Source organism: Astatotilapia calliptera, chromosome 17 (assembly GCF_964374335.1).
Source record: "Astatotilapia calliptera chromosome 17, fAstCal68.1, whole genome shotgun sequence".
In the NCBI taxonomy this organism is placed as follows: domain Eukaryota; kingdom Metazoa; phylum Chordata; class Actinopteri; order Cichliformes; family Cichlidae; genus Astatotilapia; species Astatotilapia calliptera.
In genome coordinates this window covers 32,688,429-32,711,750 of record NC_137438.1, presented here as the reverse complement: position 1 = coordinate 32,711,750, position 23,322 = coordinate 32,688,429, and the positions used below count along the sequence as shown (strand labels likewise).

The window sequence follows — 23,322 nt, the reverse complement described above, 5'->3', positions numbered from 1 at the left end:
GGTTTACAGAAAAAGTCCAAAAAAAAAAAAAAAGCAGCAGTTCTCTAGATACTAGAGGTCAGAGAAGAATGGGCAGACTGCTTTGACCTCAAAATAAATAACTCAATTAAGTAATCAAGGCATGCAGAAGAGCACATCTTAATGGACAACAAGTCAAACCTTGAAGCAGATGGGCTACAGCAGCAGAAGACCACACCACTGTCGTCAAAGAACGGGAAATTTAGGTTATAATTTGCACAGGCTCACCAAAATTGGGCAATGACTGTAAAAATGTTTTCTGATCTGATGAGCCTCAAGTTCTTCTGCAAGGATTTAGTGCAAACAACAGGAAAGCATGGATCACTCCTCCCTTGTATAAGTGGTTCAGCCTGATGGCGGTGGTGTAACAGTGTGGTCTTATTTGATTTTAGAAATACACTCCTAAAACCTCATTAAAAGATCATGACGAACAAACCAAGGAAAAAGGATCTCCCCGAACTGTTTCCTCAAATTTAGAGACACACTTTTTTAACCCTCTCGAGGCAGGCGTTGCAGATTTGTAACAGTTAAAAACTAACAACCTGATTACCCCGCATACATATTTTATGAGTTTTTTTTACTCAGAAGTACCACTGCAGGACTTGGTTGTGCATTAGCAACAAAAAGTTTAATTTGAGCCTGAGAGGGTTAAATATCACCGTCTGCGTAGTAACATTAAGCTTCTTTTTGGTAGTAACTGAAACTCCCCAGCAAAAATACATCAAACGTACTTCTGGACATGAAGTCCACTTTATTTGTATGTCTGCGAAGATGCAGCTATTGACCGCTCACTCACCAGGCCTATGAATGCCCTCTGTTGATGATCCTCCTCCTGGAAAAGCGGCACCAGCTTCTTATCTAGAAGAGAGCAGGCAATAGTGAAACGTGTGCGCATAAAAGGGGCGTTTGAAGATAGCTTTGATGCTGAAGCGATGCCAAATTAATCAAGCGCAGGTAGGCACGTATGTGAGTCCTGGAACATCATTAAACAAGCCATCAGTAGAAATGTAAGAAACCAAAAAGTCTGATTTCTTCATGGCTTTTAAATTTATAATAAAAAAAGAAGCTGAATATAAGATATTAATAGATTCTTTTTGAGCATTTTTTGCTTTAAAAATAAATCCCAAACCTTTGGGGGTTAAGAAGCTGCAGTCCCGCCATGTGTGTGTGTGTGTGAGTGCGAGAGTATTTTGGCATGGTGAAGTTGTTTCATGTCAATCTCACAAAAGTGGACCACACTGCAGCTTTAGATGAATTATTACATGCGTGCATACACAAATACACACATCTTTTGATCCATTTCACACATGCAAGAAGTGAACTTTTTGATGTTACAGCAAAAAATGTTTTTTACAGATGTGAAAAAAAAGTGCTTGCAATGCACAGCAAACCTGCAGACTGTGCTGCCAGGTTCAATGTACGCCTTTTATCAGTTCAAAGCAATCAGCTGTTTTACATGTAGGCCGTGACCCTGAATTGAATAAGTGGATGGTTTAGATGGGGTCCCATAATAAACTATACTGCTGACATAATCATCAACAATACTGACACTGGAAATTAATTCGTGAAGAGTCGTTTGAATTTAGTCTCTTTGGTTTTGCATCAGTTAGTGATCTCAATATATTCTTTTGTATTTTCTTCGAGATCATCAAATTTTAATATAACTTGATTAAATATAAAATGCCAATTTTAAATGATCTCATTTATTAAAGGAAAAAATCCAAATCCACCTAGACCTGTATGAAAAAGAACCCGACCCACATGGTGTTAAATTTTAACTTCGTGACTCTCCTGGCCAAAAATAATTCTTTAAAATTATAATGTTTTAATACTGATAGAAAGCTTGGAAAAATGAGCCACATATTATCATATGTGTGTATTTAATTTCTATAAATATTTGATATCATGACATCCCTGCTCACAAGGAAACTGTACGAGTCCAGCCAGATCAATACTGCCATCCCTTAAACCACACTTTAGCATGAATAGTTCAGTTTTACTGGATCTCAGTGCAGCATTTGACACAGTTGACCACAACATATTACTCAAACGACTGGAGAACTGGGCAGGTCGTTCAGGAACTGTACTAAACTGGTTCAAAACATACTTAGAAAACAGGAAATACTTTGTATCAATAGGTAACTTCACATCTGAGCACACAAGTATCGCATGTGGAGTTCCCCAAGGTTCCATCTTGGGACCCCCTCTGTTTAACATTTACATGCTCCCACTGGCACAGATTATAAAGAACAACAAAATAAACTATCACAGCTATGCAGATGACACACAAATATACATCACAATGTCACCAGGAGACCGAGGCCCTGTACAGGCTCTTGGTAAATGCATTGAGGAAATTAATGACTGGTTGTGCCACAATTTTCTCCAGCTAAACAAAAACAAAACTGAGGTAATAGTCTTTGGCGCCAAAGAAAAACGATTACAGGTCACCAGAGAACTTCAATCTATACACCTAAAAACCACAAACCAGGCGAGAAATTTGGGTGTAGTGATGGATGCAGACCTAAACTTAGAAAAACACATTAAGACAATAACAAAATCAGCTTACTATCACCTCAAGAATATATCAAGGATAAAAGATCTGATGTCTCAACAGGACGTGGTAAAACTAGTCCATGCATTCATCTTTAGTAGGCTTGATTACTGTAACAGCATCTTTACAGGTCTACCTAAAAAATCAGTCAGACAACTACAGCTCATTCAGAACTCTGCTGCTCGAGTCCTCACTAAGACCAAAAAAGTGGACCACATCAGTCCAGCTCTGAGGTCTTTACACTGGCTGCCTGTCCGTCAGAGGATAGACTTTAAAGTTCTGATGCTGGTCTATAAAGCTCTGAATGGTTTAGGACCAAAATACATCAGTGACCTCCTGACCCAGTATGAACCTTCCAGATCCCTCAGGTCATCTGGATCCGGTTTTTTATCAGTTCCCAGAGTCAGAACCAGACACGGAGAAGCTGCATTCAGCTTTTATGCTCATTATATCTGGAACAAACTCCCAGAAAGCCTCAGATCAGCTGAAACACTCAGTTTATTTAAATCCAGGTTGAAGACTCACCTGTTCTCAGCTGCATTTAAATAAAGCACCAAATCCACACTTTTAAGCTTAAATTTCAAAACTAACATTTTAACTACTGATTTTATCTACTGTTTTTTTTAAATCAATTTTAAATCATGCTTTTTATTTCTTTTTAATGTCTCTGTAAAGCACTTTGAATCACCTTGTTGTTGAATTGTGCTATATAAATAAACTTGCCTTGCCTTGAATCAGATAAAAAGAGGTAAACTGGAGAATAGTATCTGTGCACATAAATCTGCATCACTAATTCAATGCAATAAAATTTAAAAAAAAGTTTAAAACGTCTTCTATCAATGCAACAAAATCCAGCAGTCATGATCGCCCACATAACAGATTTAATAAAATACCAAATCATAAACTATTTACAGTGAAATTAGCTTCTTACAAGTATGCTATTATTTACACGTTAAAACAGGAACACAATCATATGTGTGTTTTAAAAATCAATCTGAGGGAGGATGTGGGTATATTATCCGTGTGTGTGTTTTTGTGTGGAGAACGTCCTGTGTTGTGTCTGACAGGTAACAGCTGCACTGGAGCTACGTGCGTCATACTGCATATGAGAGACACGTGACAAGGGAAAGAAAATAAGGGAGAAAGCGGGATATGCAAGTACCAAGCTCCTCAGTGTTATGTAATCATGTATAGCATTCTTTCTCTTGGCTTTTCTTTTTCTTTCTTTCTTTGCTTTTCTGCCTCCTTCGTCTCTGTCTCATTCCAAGATAAATTAGTGAGGTAGTTTTGTTTAGCCACACACTCCAGTGAGCGTGAATAGAGCCTCATAAGAATACACAAGCCCAAATATACTCACACACAGTATAGAGTTACATTATAAGTCTATGTTTGAGTATTTATTATGTCCATGCTGCAGTATGTCTGTGTACTTGTGTATGTTGTGGGTCTGTGTGCGACATCAGTGTGCTTATGCCATCTTACCAAGACTCCAGGTGTCCACCATTGATAGAACTCTACAAAATAAGAAGCAAAGCTTTTTGTGAAAACAATCCCTCAAGCCAGCATTATAATAAGAGTCTTACATTTTATGCTGTAAGCTGAGGAGGGAGTATAATTCTACATTTGCTGCAGTGTGCAGCAAAAACTATGAAAGCAAAAAGTTTGTAAGCAGGTTCCAGAGTTTTGCCTGGGGGAAGCTAATTATAAACCAAAAAGGTGTTTGGTTGGCTCTCTGAAACAAACAGAGCAGGCTTTTAAACTATGGTGCATGCAGGTATGTGTCCACTTTCAGTCATCATCAAATGGTAAAGGGCTGTAGTTATGATTTCACTTTCTGGCTATGCAGACTTCTTTTATTCCTGCTAAGTGGTTACATTTGTGCCAAAAATAACTATAAAGCTTGGATGCTGTGTGCTTGAAGTTCGAAGCTTGAAGTTCAAAGAGAGGTTGATTAGTAAAAGAGTGGACATTATGATTGGTGAACTAAATGTTTTCTACAGCTGTCTCAGAACCGTATCGATCACACTATTACTGGTGTTACTTTCACACAGAGCAAAGTGACTATATCAGGTTTGTTATTCCATACTGAAATACAGCCCTGGGGTTTTCTAGTTTACTCTGACTTGGATTATAGCAACTAAACTTCTCACATCCAATTCTGAGAAGAGGCTCCCAAGGGGTCCTAAAAGTTACGAATGGAAAATCAGACACAACCCCAGTTCAGAAAATGTTGGGACACTATGTAACGTGCAAATAAAACAGAATGCAGTGATTTGCAAATCTCACAAACCCATATGTTATTCAGAAAAGGACGCGGGAAATATATATGAAATTGTTAAACTAAGAATATCAAATGTGGTACTGAAAAGAGTCAGTTGCAAGAACATTTTACAGCTAATTAGGTCAACTGGACAAAGTCAGATGATTGGGTATAACGAGAGCATCTTAGAGAGGCAGAGTTTATCAGAAGTGAAGATAGGCGGTGAAGCTCTGCCTATCAGCAAAAACCTGTGTTTACATCTTATGAAGCAATTTCCGAATAGCATTATTTAATGTAAAATTGCAAAAAACTCTGAATATCTCATTAGCTACAGTGCATAAATATTAAGATTCAGAGAATCTGTAGAAATCTCTGTACGAGCCAGATGCAGGTTAAAGCTCTATCATGCAAAGAAGAAGCCATACGTGAGCATGATCCAGAAACTCTGTTGTCTTCTTGGGGCCGAAGCTCATTTAAAATGAACTGAGGCAAACTGGTAAACTGATTTGAGGTCGGACAAATCGAAATTTAATTCGTCCTCAGCAATCAAGCAGAGAAGGACCATCCAGCTTGTTTTCAGCCCTCAGTTCAAAAGCCTGAATCTCTTATGGTATTATTTCTCATGGGGTATAATAGTGATATAGAATTGGCAGCTTGCACATCTGGAAATGCACCATCATGGTGAAATGTATATACATGTATTATAGTTACACATGCTCCCATCCAGTTAATTTTTCCCTTTTTTCAAGGAAGCCCTTGTATGTTTCAGCAAGACAATGTTAAACTACAACATACTACAACAGAATGGTTTACTAGTAATAGTTTCACCAGCTCATAAATGTGATAAAGAACACCCAGGACTGTTGAGCAGCTAGAATCCTCTATCAGATAAAAATGCGATAACATTCCTCTCCTAAAAGTCATGCAGCTGGTCCTCTCAGCTCTCAGATGTTTACAGGCTGTTGTTAAAAGAAGAGGGGATGCTACAGAGTGGTAAACATGGCACCGTCTCAACTGTTTTAAATTGTGTTCCTGCCATTAAATTCATGTTTCTTTTGTTGTTGTTTTTTATTTGTACATTTTGGTATGTTTTCTATGTTCTACTGTGAATAATTTGGAAATCATTGCATCCTGTTTTTAGTTACATTTTACTCAGTGTCAACCATGCATGCATCATAAAACAGGAAGGTTTTCATTATCTGGCAAAGTATTCCAGAAGTTGGAAGTCCAATGTTTGTTGTACCTTTCTAAACAAAGGAAGACTTAAGCTTTCCCATATGTTAATGTTAAGTGAGTAGATCAGTGAGGTACTTAGGAGTTTTACAGGCAAGTTATCTGCTTTCATAGTCTAATGTTAAAACAACGGGTTGTCGATGCAGGGATCTTGTCATGGAAAAAGATGCTGGGTGAGAGCACAACTCTGGCGGCAAAGGCTTAGCACAGACTGCTTGTCCTATTTAAGTGGGACACATTTGTGGGACTATAAATTAAGTCTTTAATAAATTAGGCCAGAGATCTGATAAGAGTGCAGTCTTTAGGGGTTGTGTTTGATTGGAACAAGTGGGCTTAGAGCTAACTGGCACTGAGCATTGATAGGGACCTAAATAAACATTGTTTGTTCAGGTCGAATAAGCAATTATACCAGCCACATCCTTGAAAGATGAGCGCATTTCAAGTTTTTTTTGTTTTTTTTGGCAATAACCTGGAGCTGTGTGCCAGTTTTTGTAGCTATTGTGACAAGTGCTGTAATTTGAGACAATTTCAAACTCGATTTTAACAACCAATCACAGCTACCCCATCAGGCCAATCAGCCTATGCTTGTGAAAACTAAGGGCACAGTGCTTGAAAACATTCATTACAATGAAACCACTGTAAAATGTTGACCTGGGAGCACCTCATTAGAGATAAATGTGCCTAATTTCAGAACTCATTGTTAAAAACACTGGAACATAATGCAGAGGTGCCCCCCTCCTCTCGTTTCAGGACTGTGAGTCTGCAGCATATTTCTTAACAAATCTCATGTGGGAGGCAGACCTACTTCTTTGTGTTCTCCTCTATGTGATTCATCTGGCTGGAGGGTCTCCTCTCGGACCTCTGAAACAAACACCCATCATGAGAGACGCTGAAAATACGCTTCCATTGTTTCACAAAATACCCCACCGGTATTTTGACAAGGACGTGCACATTTTCTCACATGCATTCACACCCACACATCAAAGATCATGTTTGAACAGTTACCAGAGATCAGATGCATTTCATGTACATGCAGATACATGGGTGATTAACGGTCAATCAGTACATGGGATGTTTTGGCATGCACATACACCCACACTCACCATTTTGTCCCAGTCGGCCTGCATGTGTGAGGTTCTGTATCGGGGGTTGGGATCGGCATCGAGATATTTTGTCCTCTCTGTGTTCCACTGCAGCTCTGACCAGAAGCCCTGGAGACTCCTGGCCTGCTCACAGATGTACACAGAAGCAAGCGGCACCGCAACAGCGACAAAGCAAGGGCAAAACAATCGAGGATAATTACATCGGAGCGGTGCACGCTGTTTTACATATAAATGTATTATGGACATCTGCATTAATTTCAGTGATTTGTATTTGTATGGGTAATATTTAATGCAACACACAATCTCTCAATTTAATCGCTTTTTTAAAGTTTAGTTTTATTAAATGTTTCTCAAAACAAAACTGTGCTGCTCAATGTCATGTTGTTTCAAAATAACTCCAGGACTTCAAGTGTGAGAAATGTGTTATTACCTTCCCTTTGAAGGTAGATTCAGTTTGAATCTCTGTGGTACAAAACACACCAGGAACCTTCAGCAAACATTCTGGCACCTCCTAGAGCACAAATACAAAAAAAGTCTATGGCTCAAAAGCAAGTGCGTCCACTGCATTTAAATCAATACTAACAGTACTGTGCAAAAGTCTTGTGGCCGGTCAGTTATTTATATTTTGCTTCCAAGGGGCCAGGCCTGCTTGGAATTTTTAAAAGAGTGATCTTCTTTGGACATTAGGTGCATTTTCACTGATTTTCAGTCCATCATTTTCAGAGAAGTGGGTTTTTTTGTGTCCTAAAAAAGTTCAGGAAACCAGACAACGGCAGTAGATAGTATCTGAAAATCATGTCCTTAAGAACTCCATCCTATGTCACCCGAGACTTTACACGGTTCCAGTGAGATCCAAAGATCCAAAGAGGTCTGGCCCTTCAGTGGATCCATCTACTGTTTGCTGAAACCTCAACAGAAATGATCTCAGCTGACAAGAAGCCATTCTTAAGAAACGAAAACAAGGAGAAAAGGCTGAGGTATGCCAAATTACACAATCAGTGGAGAAAGCAGTGTAGATTAGAAATGCAGTGGAAACAGATGTGTAAATAAAACTGAATCATTTCTTTCCCAAATCTTTATCAGTATGTACAGAGAAGGTCAGGAGAGAGGTACAACAGGGAGTGTCTATGATCATCTGTGAAACACAGTGGAAGCTCTGTTATGGTTTGAGGCCAGAGGTGTCAGGTATCATGTCAAAACTGATGGAATGATGAACACAATGTACCATCATCATTTTGATCCACCATGCAATACCTAGAAAACGTCTGATTGCCAACTCCATCATATTTCAGCATTGCAATGATCCCAAACACACTGCCAATACAGTAAATAATGTAATACCTGGGTAAAAAAACCCCACAATCACACACTATGGAACACTATCAGTCATGGATCGGCCTCACCAGAGCCCAGACCTCAGCATTACTGAAGTAGTGTGGATCATCTTGACTTGCAGAGAACCAAACAAAAGGTAGCAAACATCAAAGAAGAGCTTTGAATTTCCTTTACGAAGCCTGGAGAACTATTCCTGAGGACTAATTAAAGAAAATACAAGAAAGCTTGCCCAAGAGAGTTCAGGCTGTGTTGATGTTGACTTTCAAGCTTGTTAGATTTGTACAAACTGTGTTTTTACCTTTTCCATCTATGTTGACGTTTCAATAAATACCACAATACAAAGAAATTTGCAGAGGGGTAGAGGGTGCTGAAGATTTTGTATAGTACTGTACATTGAGTTGCCACTTTCAATTGCAAATGTCAAGGTATTGCTTGTACAAAGTTATGTATATATGTGTGGTACCTTCTTGTCGAATACAGAGGAGTAAGGCAGGATTTTATCCAAGCTGAGAGCCTTCTCGTAGCTTATTCTGTACAACGAGGCTGTGTGTGAGAGGCAGACAGACAGGCCATCAGAGACAGAACAGACAAACTCGCTTTTAAACATGTAGAGTGTTTTATCTAGGCATAGTTAGAAGGTAAATGAGGCACTTCAGCCCATGCCTCACCCCTATCAATAGGATATATGAGTGATGACAATGTACTAATGTATCTTTTATTAGGTCACAATTATTGTCTTCCTATACTATATGATAACACCTAAGTTAATATTATTTCTTAATACAACAGCAAGGTGAAATAGTTATTGCAGTGCCAATTAAATGCAAATGTATGCAGCCAGCTGCTTACAATCCAAGGCAGTCGTTGACTCTCTGGGTGATGTTTTAAATATGAAAATATCATCACATACTATTCCAAGGATTTCTTTACAGGGAATGCCAAATATGTTGTTAGTCAGCTTGGACTTAACCATATTTGCAGTAGTCTGTGCAAACTATGTGTCTGTGAGGTTTCAGAGAAGTCAAAACTATTTTCAAACTCTACATATCTGCGTGTGGCGCCACTGGCACCAAAGCCAAACAAAACTGATGAAACCATTCATCTTAGTGCAGATAAGATGCAAACAATCTACAGTCACAAACAGAAAGACACATAAAAAGGTAAGAGAGCAGTGAGACTCCAAAAGAAAGGAGAAGTGATACTCAGGAGAACTGTGTACTCATTCTCCAGCTGCCACTGACCTAAAATAAACTCCTGGATCTGATCAAAAGATTCAAAGGTGTTCACGTTGTCACACAGCCATTCAATAACCTAGAGACATGATAAAAACACAAGGAGACGATACCAGTAAAAGATTAGTTTCTAGTTCTGCTGTTCATGTATATTTCAACAGTGACCTCAAAAAGTGACAGGTAATTTTCTCCTATCCCCTAAAGGAATGGTTCAACATTTGTGAACAGTTAATTGATGGGAGTGATACCGGAAGTTAGCAGAGAGGTCGTTAGCTTCAAAAGTCATTTTAAAAGTAACCAAACACCTGTCTTGTCCTGGCTTCTCATCGCTCGTTAGCTGATTACTTAAAAAAGCTGCAATCTCCTGGACTAAAAATTAGTCTAAAGTTGTAACCTCCCATTTTAAAATGCTCAAATTTACAAAAGAAATAAACATGTTTAAAGTGTGATTTAAAGTTTATTAAGATACAAAATGTACTATTGAGGTCACAGCCCTCACAAGAAGCTGTTAATTGTCTGCTTAGGTGTCACCTCTGCTAATTCTCTGGTATTAAGTCTCTGAACTGGGCCTTCTAGAGTATATATTTAATACAAATGTCTGGTAAAAAAATATGCCTTGTAGTTCACTGTAACAGCGAGTTTGTTTTTTTGTGAGGTAGATTCTAATATTTTATCTGTATGCTAGTAATCATTAGCAAGTACCTCTAGCTCTGTAAAACACCCATATGGTGTGTTAATGCACCATGCTAACCAAGCTAGGCAGTGTTAGCTAACAACTTAAGTAAGGTGAACTGATAAATAGCTCCTCAGGTAATTCAGAGCAAGAACGCAAATTAGCTAAGCATACTTCTGATGTTTTTTATAGCTCCAAAACCTGTGGCACTGTTATAAGAAGAGGCCAAAAGGTCAGTAGACATAATAAGGGCTAATTAACAAATGCTAGGACGTTAGTGGTAGCGGTGTGCAATACTGCAAATTTTAGTGTCTATTCCATGCCAAGTAAACACAGGGGCCAGTATTAGCCATACCAATTCTTTTAACCTATAAACGCAGCTAGGAGAGAGCAATGCGTCGAGATTTATGATATGAATTTGCAAATTCTGAACTCATTTTAATTACCACTAAACTGCGATGGCCACTTTCCACAATAATTAGCTAACACAACATAGTTTCATTAACACGCCCTATGCTGAAGAGGGAAGCACTTCAGCATTTTACATTTGTGAGCATCCTGATGTCAGCTGGGTACTGTGTTTGATAATAGCTGGTGACAGCTGTAATCACAGATAATAATTTTTTGTATGATCTTGCTTTGATGTATAAAGACCCTCGCCCTGTAGCATAAGTCAGAGCTGAAGTAAAGTCAGAAGACAAGTTAGAAACAGAGTAACTTCATTTATGTAGTATTCCCAGTATTAAAGTTTCAAACTCTATGAACATTTTATGCCACTTTATCAAAGCCTCGACTACACTGGTGCAGAGTCTACAAAGGATATAAAAGTTCTGTATGGTGTCCAATTTCCCACTGATAGCTTGCACTAATGAAGCTGGCGACTCATTTAACCTCTAAAGAAAGAATTTATGACAATCTAGAACATCTTAATTTAGTAGTAACACTGATACAGTCTGAGTCACAGCACCGTGCCAAAACAAAACACTTTCTCCCTTTCTCTCTGTCTTTAACTCTGTTTGATCTCTGCCCACTTCTCTTCTCTCCCATTTCATTACAGCATCCCATCTTTTCTGTCTTTCTCTCTGTCTTCTTCCCTCTGGCTAACCGGCTTCCAACTCAAGGTTGACACCTACCGCATTTACACCAAAGTGCAGAAATAGCGCCTTTTCCTACATTTATCTACTCACTTCTTCTCAGTTGTACATCTTTAGTTCTTTAGGGAAATTGCCTAACACTGACCTTGAATGTTTACTTATTCAAACAGCTGCATTCTCCACTTTGTTGCCTATTTATCTTGTCTTTTTTGTGCGTTCTCCACTTCAAGGAGAACTTATTGATCTTGTAAGTTTGTTTAAGACCCAATAAAAATCAATGACTATTCTCCTCCTGAACTTATGTTCTACAAAAAGACAGTCATTTTGTTTTAAATGTGCTGGAAAACAAAGATGATGTTCTGCAGAGCTAAACTAAACTAAACTCAATTATTCTATGTGCATCCGCACCTTTAGCTCCAGGTTTGGGTCAGTTCCCATGTAAACCAGCAGGCAGTGGAGGGCAGCCAGGCGCTGAGGGTCAGCCTTACTGCTGGGACACCTTGAATGCAGGTGACATATAATAAATACACCATAATATAGAAAAAAGCATATACAAACACACAGGCAGAGAGCCAGCAGTCAGGTACTACAATGTGATGTATGCATGCTGTTAAAAAAGTGGATTTAAGTTTCAAAAGTGAACAGAATGAAAAATTGTCCACTAAACAAAAAGGGAAAAGAGCCATTGCTGCATCTTTATCGAGCTAGGAGGTGACTCCTGGCGAAAGTTCAAGTAAATGCTAAATTTATTTCAGAAAGACACTGCAGGTGTACACACACAAAAGCCTGTCTGCTACCTTCCTGCCTATATCTTCTCCTATGCACTCCTCTTCCTCTTCTAAGTTTTGAGTCATGCCCACCTAGAATTTGTGTCTGAACGCAGGATCTTCAGCAGGTAGGCGGGGCTGAGCTCGGCACTGTGAATCCTGCCGGTGGCCTGGTCCAGCAGACAAGCGCTGGACTCATCCTCTGCATGCAAAACTGTGATGTTGGCTGACTGACACTGCAGGCCCAGGTTCACATCACGACCTGCATGTTGTGGAGTCAGACAGACAGAGAACAAGGCATAGACACCGAGTTAAATCATCTTATTTTGAGGCGCACGTCTTATTGACAGATAAGGCAGCTTCCTCCTTTAAAAGTCATGTGAGAAATAAACAAGAATATATTACAGAGGGGAAAGAAAGAAAAAAATGTTACTTCTGCCACTGCTTAGCATAGGCACTATTTCTTTCGACAAAACTTGCCTTACCAGAGAGAAAGAGGGAGTGACAGAGCATCTCCTGCTGCCTGGTGTTGATACAGTGGAGGAAATAACCCTGCAGGTATACCAGGATGTAGTAACCTATATAAAAAAAACACACAGCATCACTGTCAGTTAGTATGCTTCAGGCACACCAGGCATTTCTTGGGCTCTGTGCAGATAAACACATTCATCTATATTTGGTGTCCCTGTGTTTCTATTTGAAATTCAACCTAAAAACTCACAAATATTAGGATGCAGATATGTGTGTGTGTGTGTGTGTGTGTGTGTGTGTGTGTGTGTGTGTGTGTGTGTGTGTGTGTGTGTGTGTGTGTGTATTATATAGATGTGTGCGCAATGACCTATGGGAATGAAGAGCGGATGGAGCTGGGTGGCTTTCTGTGGCGATGCATCACTGCCCAGAGACACCCTGAACTTCTTGCTGCAGTCTGCAGGAAGTTAAAAAAAAACCACATTTGTCTCCGTGTGCTCGAGATAAAAACTGTAAAAGAGGCAGTAACAGATAGGGAGGGGAAAATTAGGAGCTAGCACAGACACACCTTTGTGAACTAAAACCACGGTGTAGAGAAGTTCGTGTTTGTCTTGAAGAGGCTGGGTATAGCACACACACATGCTTCCTAAGAGTTAAGCACAGAACAGGGAAGTTACAGATCAAACCGTGGCATTATTCATGATAACCAATGGAAAAATTAGATCCGATTTATCGTCATATATTATTATACCATATACTCTATTCATATTGTTAATATTTAACATTACTTACTTTTTAATAGGACAAGCAATAAGAGTGAAATACTGAGATTATATTCAGAGGTTATAGAGTCAGCCATGTAGTAATTGTAAAAATTACTCATGCCTTGTTAAAGGTTGGAATTCTGATTTTATTATATTATTTTGAAATAATTCGACCAGCACATTTCTTTGTGTAAAAAAAATAAAAAATCTAAATGAGGAGAGTGTTCACTTAATCCAAAAAGTTAAATGTATTTCTATGGATGCTTTTAAAATTCTACAAACAACATTTCAGTGCATATGCATGCCATTACGAGCTTCTTACAGTTGGCAGTATATAAAAATATACGCTTGCTGGAAACTTTATTAGGTACACCTTGCTAGTATGGGGTTGCGCCCCATTTTCACCAAGATTCAACAAGGTGATGGAAATATTCCTCAGAGGTTTTGGTCCATATTGACACGTAGTATCACACATTTGTTGCAGATTTGTCAGCTGCACATGAGTAATCTTAAATTTCACATTCATCTCCTGGTCCACCACATCCCCAAGGTGCTGTATTGGACCAAGTGACTGTGGAAGCCATTTGAGTATAATTTGAGATGATCTGAGCTTTGTGATACGTTGGAAACAGCAATGCTGAGGGAGGCCATGGTGTTTAAACAATGCTCAGTGTGCAACGAAAACACTTCCCATGTCATTACACCACCATGTTACATGTTGGTTAACCAATGTCTGACGGTACCATCCAAATGTTGCATCAGAAATAGACACTCATCAGGCCCAGCAACATTTTTCCAAATCTTGTCCAATTTTGCCTTTGCAAACACTATCCTCAGTTTCCCGTACTTAGCTGTCAGAAGAGGCACCTGCTGTGGTCTTCTGCAGCTGTAGAGTTCAGAGATGCTCTTCTGCATACCTTGGTTGTCAGTGGTGGTTTTTTTGGGGGTTTTTTATTTACTATTGCCTTCTGGTCATTCTCTTCTGACTGTTCCCATTATGATTTCTCATTTTTGTAATTATTGTGCAGCTGAACAGGTGCACCTAATAAGGTGGCCAATGAGTGTATCTAAGTGTATAACAAAATTATGTAAGACAGGTTCCAAATTAAAAGAATAAACAAGCAATCTTAAAGTTTTGCACAACATCATGCTGTCAGAAGAGCCGAACACTCTCTAGCATTGATTAAGTCTTTCGCCCCCCAAAATGATCCCACCCACCTCAGGTGTTTTGATGATGGTGGTGATGAACTAGCACTATCTAATATGTCGATACAAATTTCCAAACAGGTATTCAGTTTGGTTGCAATCTGACGGCCATAGCATATGACCACTGTCATACTTATAGGAACATTCCCTTGATGGGAGCGCTGCTATCAGCATGATGACGCTCCATCAGCATAAAAATGTTTCATCATAAGGTGAAGGTGATCACTCTGGTATAGCTGGTACCAGACTGGATTGAGCAAAGGGTTCCAGGCTTCCTTTAATTTATTACCCACCTATATACACACAAAGAAATGTACTGTTTACTACAAATTCATGCTTGAGAGAGAAATGTGTTGACCACTTTATATTCATGCTTGAGTATGAATACAAGGCTTTAACATACAGAACGAGTCTGCAGTCTGATTTTTCCCTAATTAATAGTAATGGATGAAAGTCAGTATAAGAAAGTAAATCCTGAAAGATTTACAAGCTGCTCGAGGCAGATGTTACTCTTGTATTCACATTAAAGCTCAAATAAAGCAGCTTCATTACAGTGCAGCTCATCTATAGTCAATGCGATTCTGTCCCTCTTTCTGTATGCCATTAAACCGTCTATGTTTAATCATGCAGCACAAAAAAAAAAAAAAAAATACAGGACAAAAATCTGAGGAGTGTGAATATAACCAGGACAGCAGCATGAGCCAGAACAGATAAATATTAAGTGAGAAGGATGACAATGATGAGAGGAACTGACAGATCGGCTGAACAAATCGGCTTTTGAATTAATCACTGGCAAAAGCATCATCAGCTGTGATGCTATTGGAAAACACCTCTGAAACTTAAGGAGGCTTGTAAGATTTACAGTCATCTCAGAAATTGGTCAGAACCTCATTATAAAGTGATCATCTCCACAAATCCTTCAATCATCACTGAAATTGTGAATTGGCCAAGATTTTTAATCCCTGGAGGTGAGCTGAGGCGGAGACTTACCTTCTTGTTTTTACAAAGAGGGATAGGAATCGCACAAATGTATCAAATTAGTCTCATAATCTGACTTTTCAATGTGAGACTAATAAGCATGTGAACAGACATGCGGTGCATGGATGTGTGTGAGGACGTCTTACCTATTTTATTTGTGAATACTTGCAACTTAACAAGCTCCTGCTCCGGCCTCTCGGTGTGATAATGGTCGAAACCGAGATTTGCAAACCTGTCATCGAGACGAACACAAACACAAAAACAATGTTCAAAAGGAATGCAGAATATAGAACCGACATATTTCTATTTTATACTCTGCTAAAAGTTGCCTTACTTGACTGTGCGGAAGGAGTTGGCAGGCAGTTCTAAAGGGAGCTCGAACTGTTATCAGAGCGGTATGTTATTTCAAAGTAAAAGCATAAACAACAAATACAGAGCACAAAGAGCGGCATGTATTAAAATATAAGACACAAAGATAGCATACCACAGTTTCACAGTTATAGCTTGGGTAAAACTGAACGCTTCGGAGCAGAAACTTTTCCTGCAAAAGACGAGCCGTACATTTTGCGTTAATCAAACAAGTCCCAGGGTATCTGTTGCCAAATTTGAATGCGAGTTTGTATGCATTGCCTTAAACGTGAGATAGTAGAGTCTTTGCGTGTGCCTGTCCCACTGGACCCAGCAAAAATCCTCCACGATTCTCTCTGCCGTTTTGGACAAACGTTCGGGGTTCATTATCACCTGGTCAACACACAAACATTTGAATTCAGCCACAATGAATTGTTAATGCAAGTCTCTGGCAGAAGACGTGCAGTGTATTTTGAGAAGGAGGTTGAAACAATATATTCTTTGCACTGTTTTGCTTATTAATTACTAAATTCGTGCACCCTTGGAAAGAATTTATGTCGCTGCAGAACTGCACAGAATTTACCAGCCATGAAATCCTGCATGCAATTTATAGCTCAGATGAGTCAACTATCTGCAAACACTTCCTTCATGAGAAAAAAAAGCAATGTGTAGCATACCACTCTATATCCCTCCTGCCTCGTTAGCATCACGTGGTAGAGATCCACATCTAAACACACAAAATGATAATTATGCAAATGGAGGAATGTACGGTAGAATATACAGTATGTATTATTTTTTATGCATTATCATAGTTCTCTCTGGATTCTTGTTACACATGCAGGCCAGCATAAGGACACAGTTGCTTACATCCATCTTCAGTGAGCAGCAGCAGATGGCTCTCCAGCACTGATCTTCTGTCAGTTTCATGATGGAGGAACTATGGGGAAAAAAAGCCACGGGAAAACTAAACGAGTGGTTTCCAACAATTTGCCAGATGAAGCTGAAAATTTGCTGCTTTTTATTCAAGGCTATGAACAAAATTGATGAAAAGGCATGACTGTAGAAGAGAAAGTGGAGAAAAGTGGGTACACTGACTTTAATTAAGTGATAGAACGTAAGCTAGAGGCCATAAAAGATATGTAGTATGACAGTCATGCCCTCTGAGCACTAACGCTTCGTAACTGCGACGTAAGCGCTTGTTTGTTAGTGAAATGTGAATGAAACACTCTTACCTGCACTTTGACTCTGAAGTCCACTGCCTTGAGGACTTTAGTGTTGTTAATAGGATGGATCTCAATCAGGAGAGTCAGGCACTTTGATACTACAAAGGTAGACAGGCTAGGGTTAATATCATTCACAGATTGAAAATGCTGTAGGAAAAGAGTGTATTTAAACTGCTTTAAGGAAGTGGTTCCCAACCTTATTCCAACTCAAGTACAAAAACTTCAGAATAAACCGTGCATAATAATTTGATATTTAAATTTAAGTTCAAAGCTGATCTTGTTTTCAGTATAAAGGAACATGTTTATGCTTTCCAGGGAAGATTATTTGACTTAAAAGTAAATGTCACTATGCTTATCTTCATTAGAAACTTTATCTTTGAGTTATTCTTAAAAGGCCATAGCAAAAAGGAGCCTATCTATAGATAGGCTTCTAATTAAGTCAACTGGACTGTTTGAATATTTTAAGAGCTGCAATGACAGCCCGTCTTATTTTAAGACATTTAATCACGTTTTCTTACAGCCATAACTATTCTAATATCTAGAAAGTTTTGATTTTAATTTAACAGGCTATTTTATGATGTTTCCCCACTAGAGGTGGGTTAAATAATCAAATATCGATAGTATAGACACCAATGGCGTATTGGTATCTATATATTGGTATTGTATTGGTATTGGATCGATACTAAGAGTGATACTTTGTTTCTATTGTTTAAGTTTAGTCTCTTTTTTAGTATTAAAAAATATACACCACATCCCTGTGTAGGTGGAGGTTGCTGTGCTTGCAGCTAGAACTATGCTGTTATAGCTATATTTAGCTAAATAGTGCTATATTAGAATGGAATGGAATAACTGTCTGAAAACGTTACTACTTGACATCTTTTTAAATCAGTTTGATCCATTTCTGAAACGCTTTCAGCTTACCATTGGCTAACAGATGAAAAATAGGTAATAAAAAGGTAATAATAAAAACTGCAGTAATAATAGTCATAGTTGTAGAATTTTAGTTGCAGAATAGTTAATGAAGCTGGCTGTTTACTGTTTGTTCCACATGATATTTCAAATGCCAAAGTTTAAGGGGTTTGGATCGTAATCTTTCCTAAGTTTTAGTGTCTGCTGTGTTTCTGTCTTTCTGTGTGTCCGTGTTTGCCGGTCATTTTTCTGTTTCAGTCATTTCCTGCTTTATTTTCTTTGAAAAATCTGCCTGTTTACTGACACACTCATCCAAAACACAGTGTTTGCTACATAGCGGATTAACAAGGGAGTAAGTCCAGGCAGCTGTTGATACACTATGGACACTTTTTGGATGCACTGCTGCAGTTATGCAACAGACGTCCCTAATTATCTCTGGTGCAAAACAAAACATCTGCACTACAACATTTTTGCTATTTTTGGATACAATACATGCTGTAGTTGAAGCAAAAACAGAGTTTGTACAAATCTAACCAACTCCAAAGTTAGTATTTGGTGTGACCACCTTCATTCTTCAACACGGACTCTTAGACAAACAGTGTAATTTTTAGGTTGAGATTTTTAGCTAGATTTTAGGCCTGGCACTTCTTCTTTTGTCTTTCACTTGTCCATTTTCTTCACATTTTATATGGACACACTGTACACTATGCTGAAATATGTCAAGTTTGCTTTTGGGGAATCAATGTGTTAATGTCTCTCAAACTGTTTTATCTTGGTTCTTTCCTGAGTTCCCTGTTATGTGTTGATAAAACAGAAGACTTTTTCTGTTTGAGTGACTCATAGGTCAGTGTTAAGTGTCTTAACAAAGACAAAATTCCTCTGAAAATGAGACGTACCAGAGTTGGACTGAGAAGCAGCTAATTTCCAAAGAAATACTTTCAAAGAGCTTTAGAAAACCTCAAGCTCAACTTAAAATTAAAAAGAAAGAAAAAAGAAAGAAAGTCTGAACTGAAATATAAAATGTATAGAAATTACTTTTGCACATTACAATACTTTGGGTCCACTGTAATCACTAACTAAATGAAAACTGCTACAATGCTATTTTGTACCAATCATGCGTGCATGCTTGTTACTTCTCAAAAACACTTCATAAGCAAGCCACTTCACAACATACTGCACAGAGCATATTTCATTCTTTGACACAAACACGCCTTGGTGCACGTGTCCCAGTCAGTGGAGTGCAGTGTGCACTGCTTCTGCACACTACTTTATGGGGCATTATATATTAATGCTGAAATTTAGAACGGCAATGAAAAAGTCTGACAATTTATCTTGTGAATGAGTTGGCAATTCAAACACATTTTTTTGGTAAGTTTTACCTCCTGCCTTTGTCCTTCTTTTTGCAATTGTGGCATTTCCAATCCCCTGTTTTGTCTTGGCTTTTTGTCAGTTGCATGATTCTTTTTGTTAGGCTTCTAGTTGATTATCCTGCTATCTTCTGCAGGATAAAGTTTTCTTCTCATTGATAACTTTTCTAATTCAGCATCCTGAATTTGGGTCCAAATAAAATATTGTTCAGTTGTCCATACTGCTAACAATTTCAGCTAGTATCAGTTAGGCCACACTTAAATTTACTACTTTAAATGTGTACTTTTAAGCCCTCTGGCTACTGCCAAAAATAACCTCTGGGGTATTTGTACCCCTGGTTGAGAATCACTGCTTTAAGACAGGTTTAATGTCACAGTCTATGGATAAAACAGAAAAGGGATGTTACTTGGTTTGAGGCGCTCCTCTCCTCTGGCATTCTGTGCCAAGCTGACAGCTAGGAGAGAAAAAGCAAAGTTGGCATGTCACATGACTGAATTGGAACATATTTCCCACAATAATGTCTCCGGTGGTTCTTCAGGCACTAATCAGCATCCGAACAGCATCATCTCGTCTTGTACTTGTGGGTTCGTGCGTTGCATGATCTGAAACTGCTTTCTCGACACGGGCATTTAAACTTGATCTGAGTTCAAGAAGCCGGTGTTGTTGCTGATAATTCATTATCTGCACAAGACAGAGGCTCACCCAGCAGTGTCTCCTCTTTGTTCAGGGAACAGCTGCTGACACACACCTGCTTGTCAAATGTGTACAGGAGCTGTTGGGGAAAACACACATGCGCACAGTCGCATGAGAATGAGTGCATGATTGCAAAGTGTGCAAAACTTAATGGAGTAATATAGGGACACACAAACACAAACACAGTACCTTATTCTTCTTGCTGTTCGGGTCATATTTCCCAATCCTGGTGGTACCTGTTGCTCCCTATGAGAACATTAGTTCACTAATTAAAATATTACATTGTACAATCTTAATCTACCAAGAAGAAGTATTTAATTTCAGTCTGCTGTCTTCACCGCATCAGCATGTACGGAAAGTCATCCTTGACTTCTTTATTGCCATGGCCGACCCTACAGATCATCCAGACAAGACCTGCCCCGCTTCAAACCATCGATTCATTTTTCACATTTTTGCATTCAAAAGGTTTTCAATAAAAGGGCGTCTGCTCTGAAACCCAAGGTGCAACCAGGCATGCATAAAATTTCAAACCCTGCACTACAAAAAAAAAAAAGAGAGATTATTTTCCCTTTGCAGGCTGCACACTGTCTTTAACCTCCTAAACCCACACAGTCTTGGAGGGTCCATCATTAAAAATTTATGTTGTGCAGAGGAGCGTGGTTCAACACAGAAAATTATATTTTACATTCTACCGAGGAGCTCAAGATTTCCACAAAAGTACTAAATGTGTCAAGCAGATACATGGCGAAATAAAACGAATCTAGATTTCTTTGGATATTTTCCATTTGAAGATGACTGTTGGAGCCATTAAAAAAAATTACTTCTGAGATATAAATATCTGACTTAGTACGACTTCAATGAAGAACTGACACAAGCAGCTTTTAAATATATGCATAAAAATGCTGTATTTAACAGAACAGCCACTTAAGAGGTGTAGTAACCCACACAACAGTGTGTTATTTTTGGGGGGTTAGCTGACAAATGGGACATCTGGTGAGTTCAAGACAGAGCATTTGACATGCAAATGCAAATATCTTATTAGCCAATCACATTGCAGCAATTCACTTCATTTAGGCATGCAGATGTGGTCAAAGCAACCTATGAAGTTCAAACTAAGCATCAGACTGAGGAAGAAATTGATTTAAGTGACTTTAAAAGTGTTGCGGTTGCTTGTGTCAGACAGACTGGTCTGAGTATTTCAGAAAAATTGTACTGGTAAATGAATTGAAGCTTATATAGAGCTGCTTTATTCTAATTGAGCACTCAGTGCACTTTGTACTTCACTGTGCTCAAACTGCTTCCAGTCACCAGATATTAGTTCAACAGAGCACTGTTGGGATGGGGTGAAATGGGCCATTAGCATCAATTGTGTCAATACAGACCAAAATCTCTGAGTAATGTTTCCTGCAGCTTGTTGGATGAAGGCACTTGTGAAGGCAAAAATGGGGTCGGGCTCAGCACCATTAAAGCATACCTAATAAAGTGTCCAGTATGTAACATGTGCAACACATAATATGCAATGCCTTCACTGTGGGCTTACCTTCCAGGAATAAAGGATGCACCCATCTCTTTCAAAATTCACAATACGAATGTCGACGGCTCCAGAGTATTCTTCAGACACAGAACACACACTTTATTGCCTGGCCTGTTTTATTATCTCATCCCACTGCTTATCCAGAACATACTAAATAAGTAGTAGAATTACCCTCTGTAATAGATTGTTATCGCAAGCTAACGAGTGTCTGATAGCAGAGGCCTGTAAATATATAAAGTAACCCAACTAGACATCATGCACTGTCTACAAAATAACAACTATCATATATTTCATCTAGCAAGAACATGGAACATTTTATTTTCACGATGTATTTTAAGTTCTCTGTTTGTTTTTTTTTAGATGTTTTCTGTTGATGTTTTGAGTTATGCTCCAGTTACTGAGTCTAAGAGCTGTAGCAAACGGGAGGTTGTTTCATCTCGCCTGCATTTAAGTGTGCGGTAACTGATGAAATAGTGCCATCTGGTGGTCAAAATTTTAAAAAAAAAGAAAAAAGAAAAAAAGAAGAAGTAATAAACAAATCACAGGAACTTTACCACTGCAGGCTAAACTGCCTATGGGGGGCTATAATAACAGTAAAGCTGCGATAAAGGCATAGAAAGAACGAAGAACACGACTTCGTTTGAACCCGCTACTTTTATGTGAGATATTCGTTTATCTGTAAAAACAACTAAAACCTGGCCGTCATCGAAAAGACGCTGACCGTTAGCACCTGAACGCCTCACCTTCTACTCTGCAGACCGACGCCTCCTTCCTGAGGATATCAGACACCACATCCCTGTGCAGGTCGAACTTTGGCTGTGTCCTCAACATATCTGCTCCTACTGTCCCTTGGTTTTTATACCAATAAAAATACTCTCTGCAGTTAGTTCCCTTGAAAAGAGGCAGCAATTACAGCCCGGATCTGCTCAGGCTCCATATCATGTGACCGAAACTTGTTACTACTTGAAAACTGAAAGTAGAGTAGAGCACTCCGACAAATATTACCTTTAACTATCTAGCTCTTCCTCTTGACTTCACAAAGTTTTTATTGACATGCGGAAACGTCGCGTTAGTCTAAAGGTAGCTCCTCCCTCGAGTGGGATCACAGAGCCGGTATGTCGCTGTCATAGGCCGAGGAGAGCATCAGTCTGGAGGGTTGGAATCTCTCACGCCGCTGGCAGCCTGCTGAGCAAGGGACTTCACAGTGGTGTGTCATACATGTGTCCTCTTTTCTGTACATTCGAGCCCACGGGGTTGACTTTTTACGTGTATTTTCAATCCAATATGGCAACATTTTAATGTTAAATGTAATATGTATAAGCACTAATTGCTCGCTACACTCCAAAAACAGAAAGCGGAAGGAACAACGGCGTGGTGAAAATCTGTAAAAGCGGGAACAATCAGAAACACCATCCATCCTGTAGTTAGAATTTTCAAAATGAAAAACAGTTAAATATTTATACATTCTGGCTTCAGGCGTGGCTGGTGGGGATCTTTAAAATGCTGCTATGAATCGATTAAATTATTTTTATTTTAATATTCTCTAGGTCCATCTTTTTGAT

General features: G+C 38.9%; 1 protein-coding gene across 1 annotated transcript in view; it reads right to left on the bottom strand.

Moving 5' to 3' along the window:
- gsap (gamma-secretase activating protein) overlaps positions 1-22,822 on the bottom strand; it is a 55,673-nt gene extending 32,851 nt beyond the window's left edge. The window contains exons 1-24 of the mRNA XM_026146148.2: positions 22,504-22,822; positions 21,767-21,837; positions 20,416-20,472; positions 20,236-20,305; positions 19,940-19,987; positions 17,266-17,354; positions 16,901-16,970; positions 16,711-16,760; positions 16,316-16,426; positions 16,170-16,226; positions 16,020-16,066; positions 15,832-15,917; positions 13,306-13,383; positions 13,108-13,194; positions 12,755-12,847; positions 12,363-12,531; positions 11,911-12,001; positions 9,745-9,814; positions 8,967-9,046; positions 7,599-7,679; positions 7,169-7,291; positions 6,871-6,926; positions 4,055-4,086; positions 815-876 (exon numbers count right to left, since the gene is read on the bottom strand). Coding sequence (XP_026001933.1) covers positions 815-876; positions 4,055-4,086; positions 6,871-6,926; positions 7,169-7,291; positions 7,599-7,679; positions 8,967-9,046; positions 9,745-9,814; positions 11,911-12,001; positions 12,363-12,531; positions 12,755-12,847; positions 13,108-13,194; positions 13,306-13,383; positions 15,832-15,917; positions 16,020-16,066; positions 16,170-16,226; positions 16,316-16,426; positions 16,711-16,760; positions 16,901-16,970; positions 17,266-17,354; positions 19,940-19,987; positions 20,236-20,305; positions 20,416-20,472; positions 21,767-21,837; positions 22,504-22,591 — 1,866 coding nt within the window. The 5' untranslated portion in view covers positions 22,592-22,822. The remainder of the gene's footprint in view (positions 1-814; positions 877-4,054; positions 4,087-6,870; positions 6,927-7,168; positions 7,292-7,598; positions 7,680-8,966; positions 9,047-9,744; positions 9,815-11,910; positions 12,002-12,362; positions 12,532-12,754; positions 12,848-13,107; positions 13,195-13,305; positions 13,384-15,831; positions 15,918-16,019; positions 16,067-16,169; positions 16,227-16,315; positions 16,427-16,710; positions 16,761-16,900; positions 16,971-17,265; positions 17,355-19,939; positions 19,988-20,235; positions 20,306-20,415; positions 20,473-21,766; positions 21,838-22,503) is intronic.
- Positions 22,823-23,322: the final 500 nt, after the last annotated feature.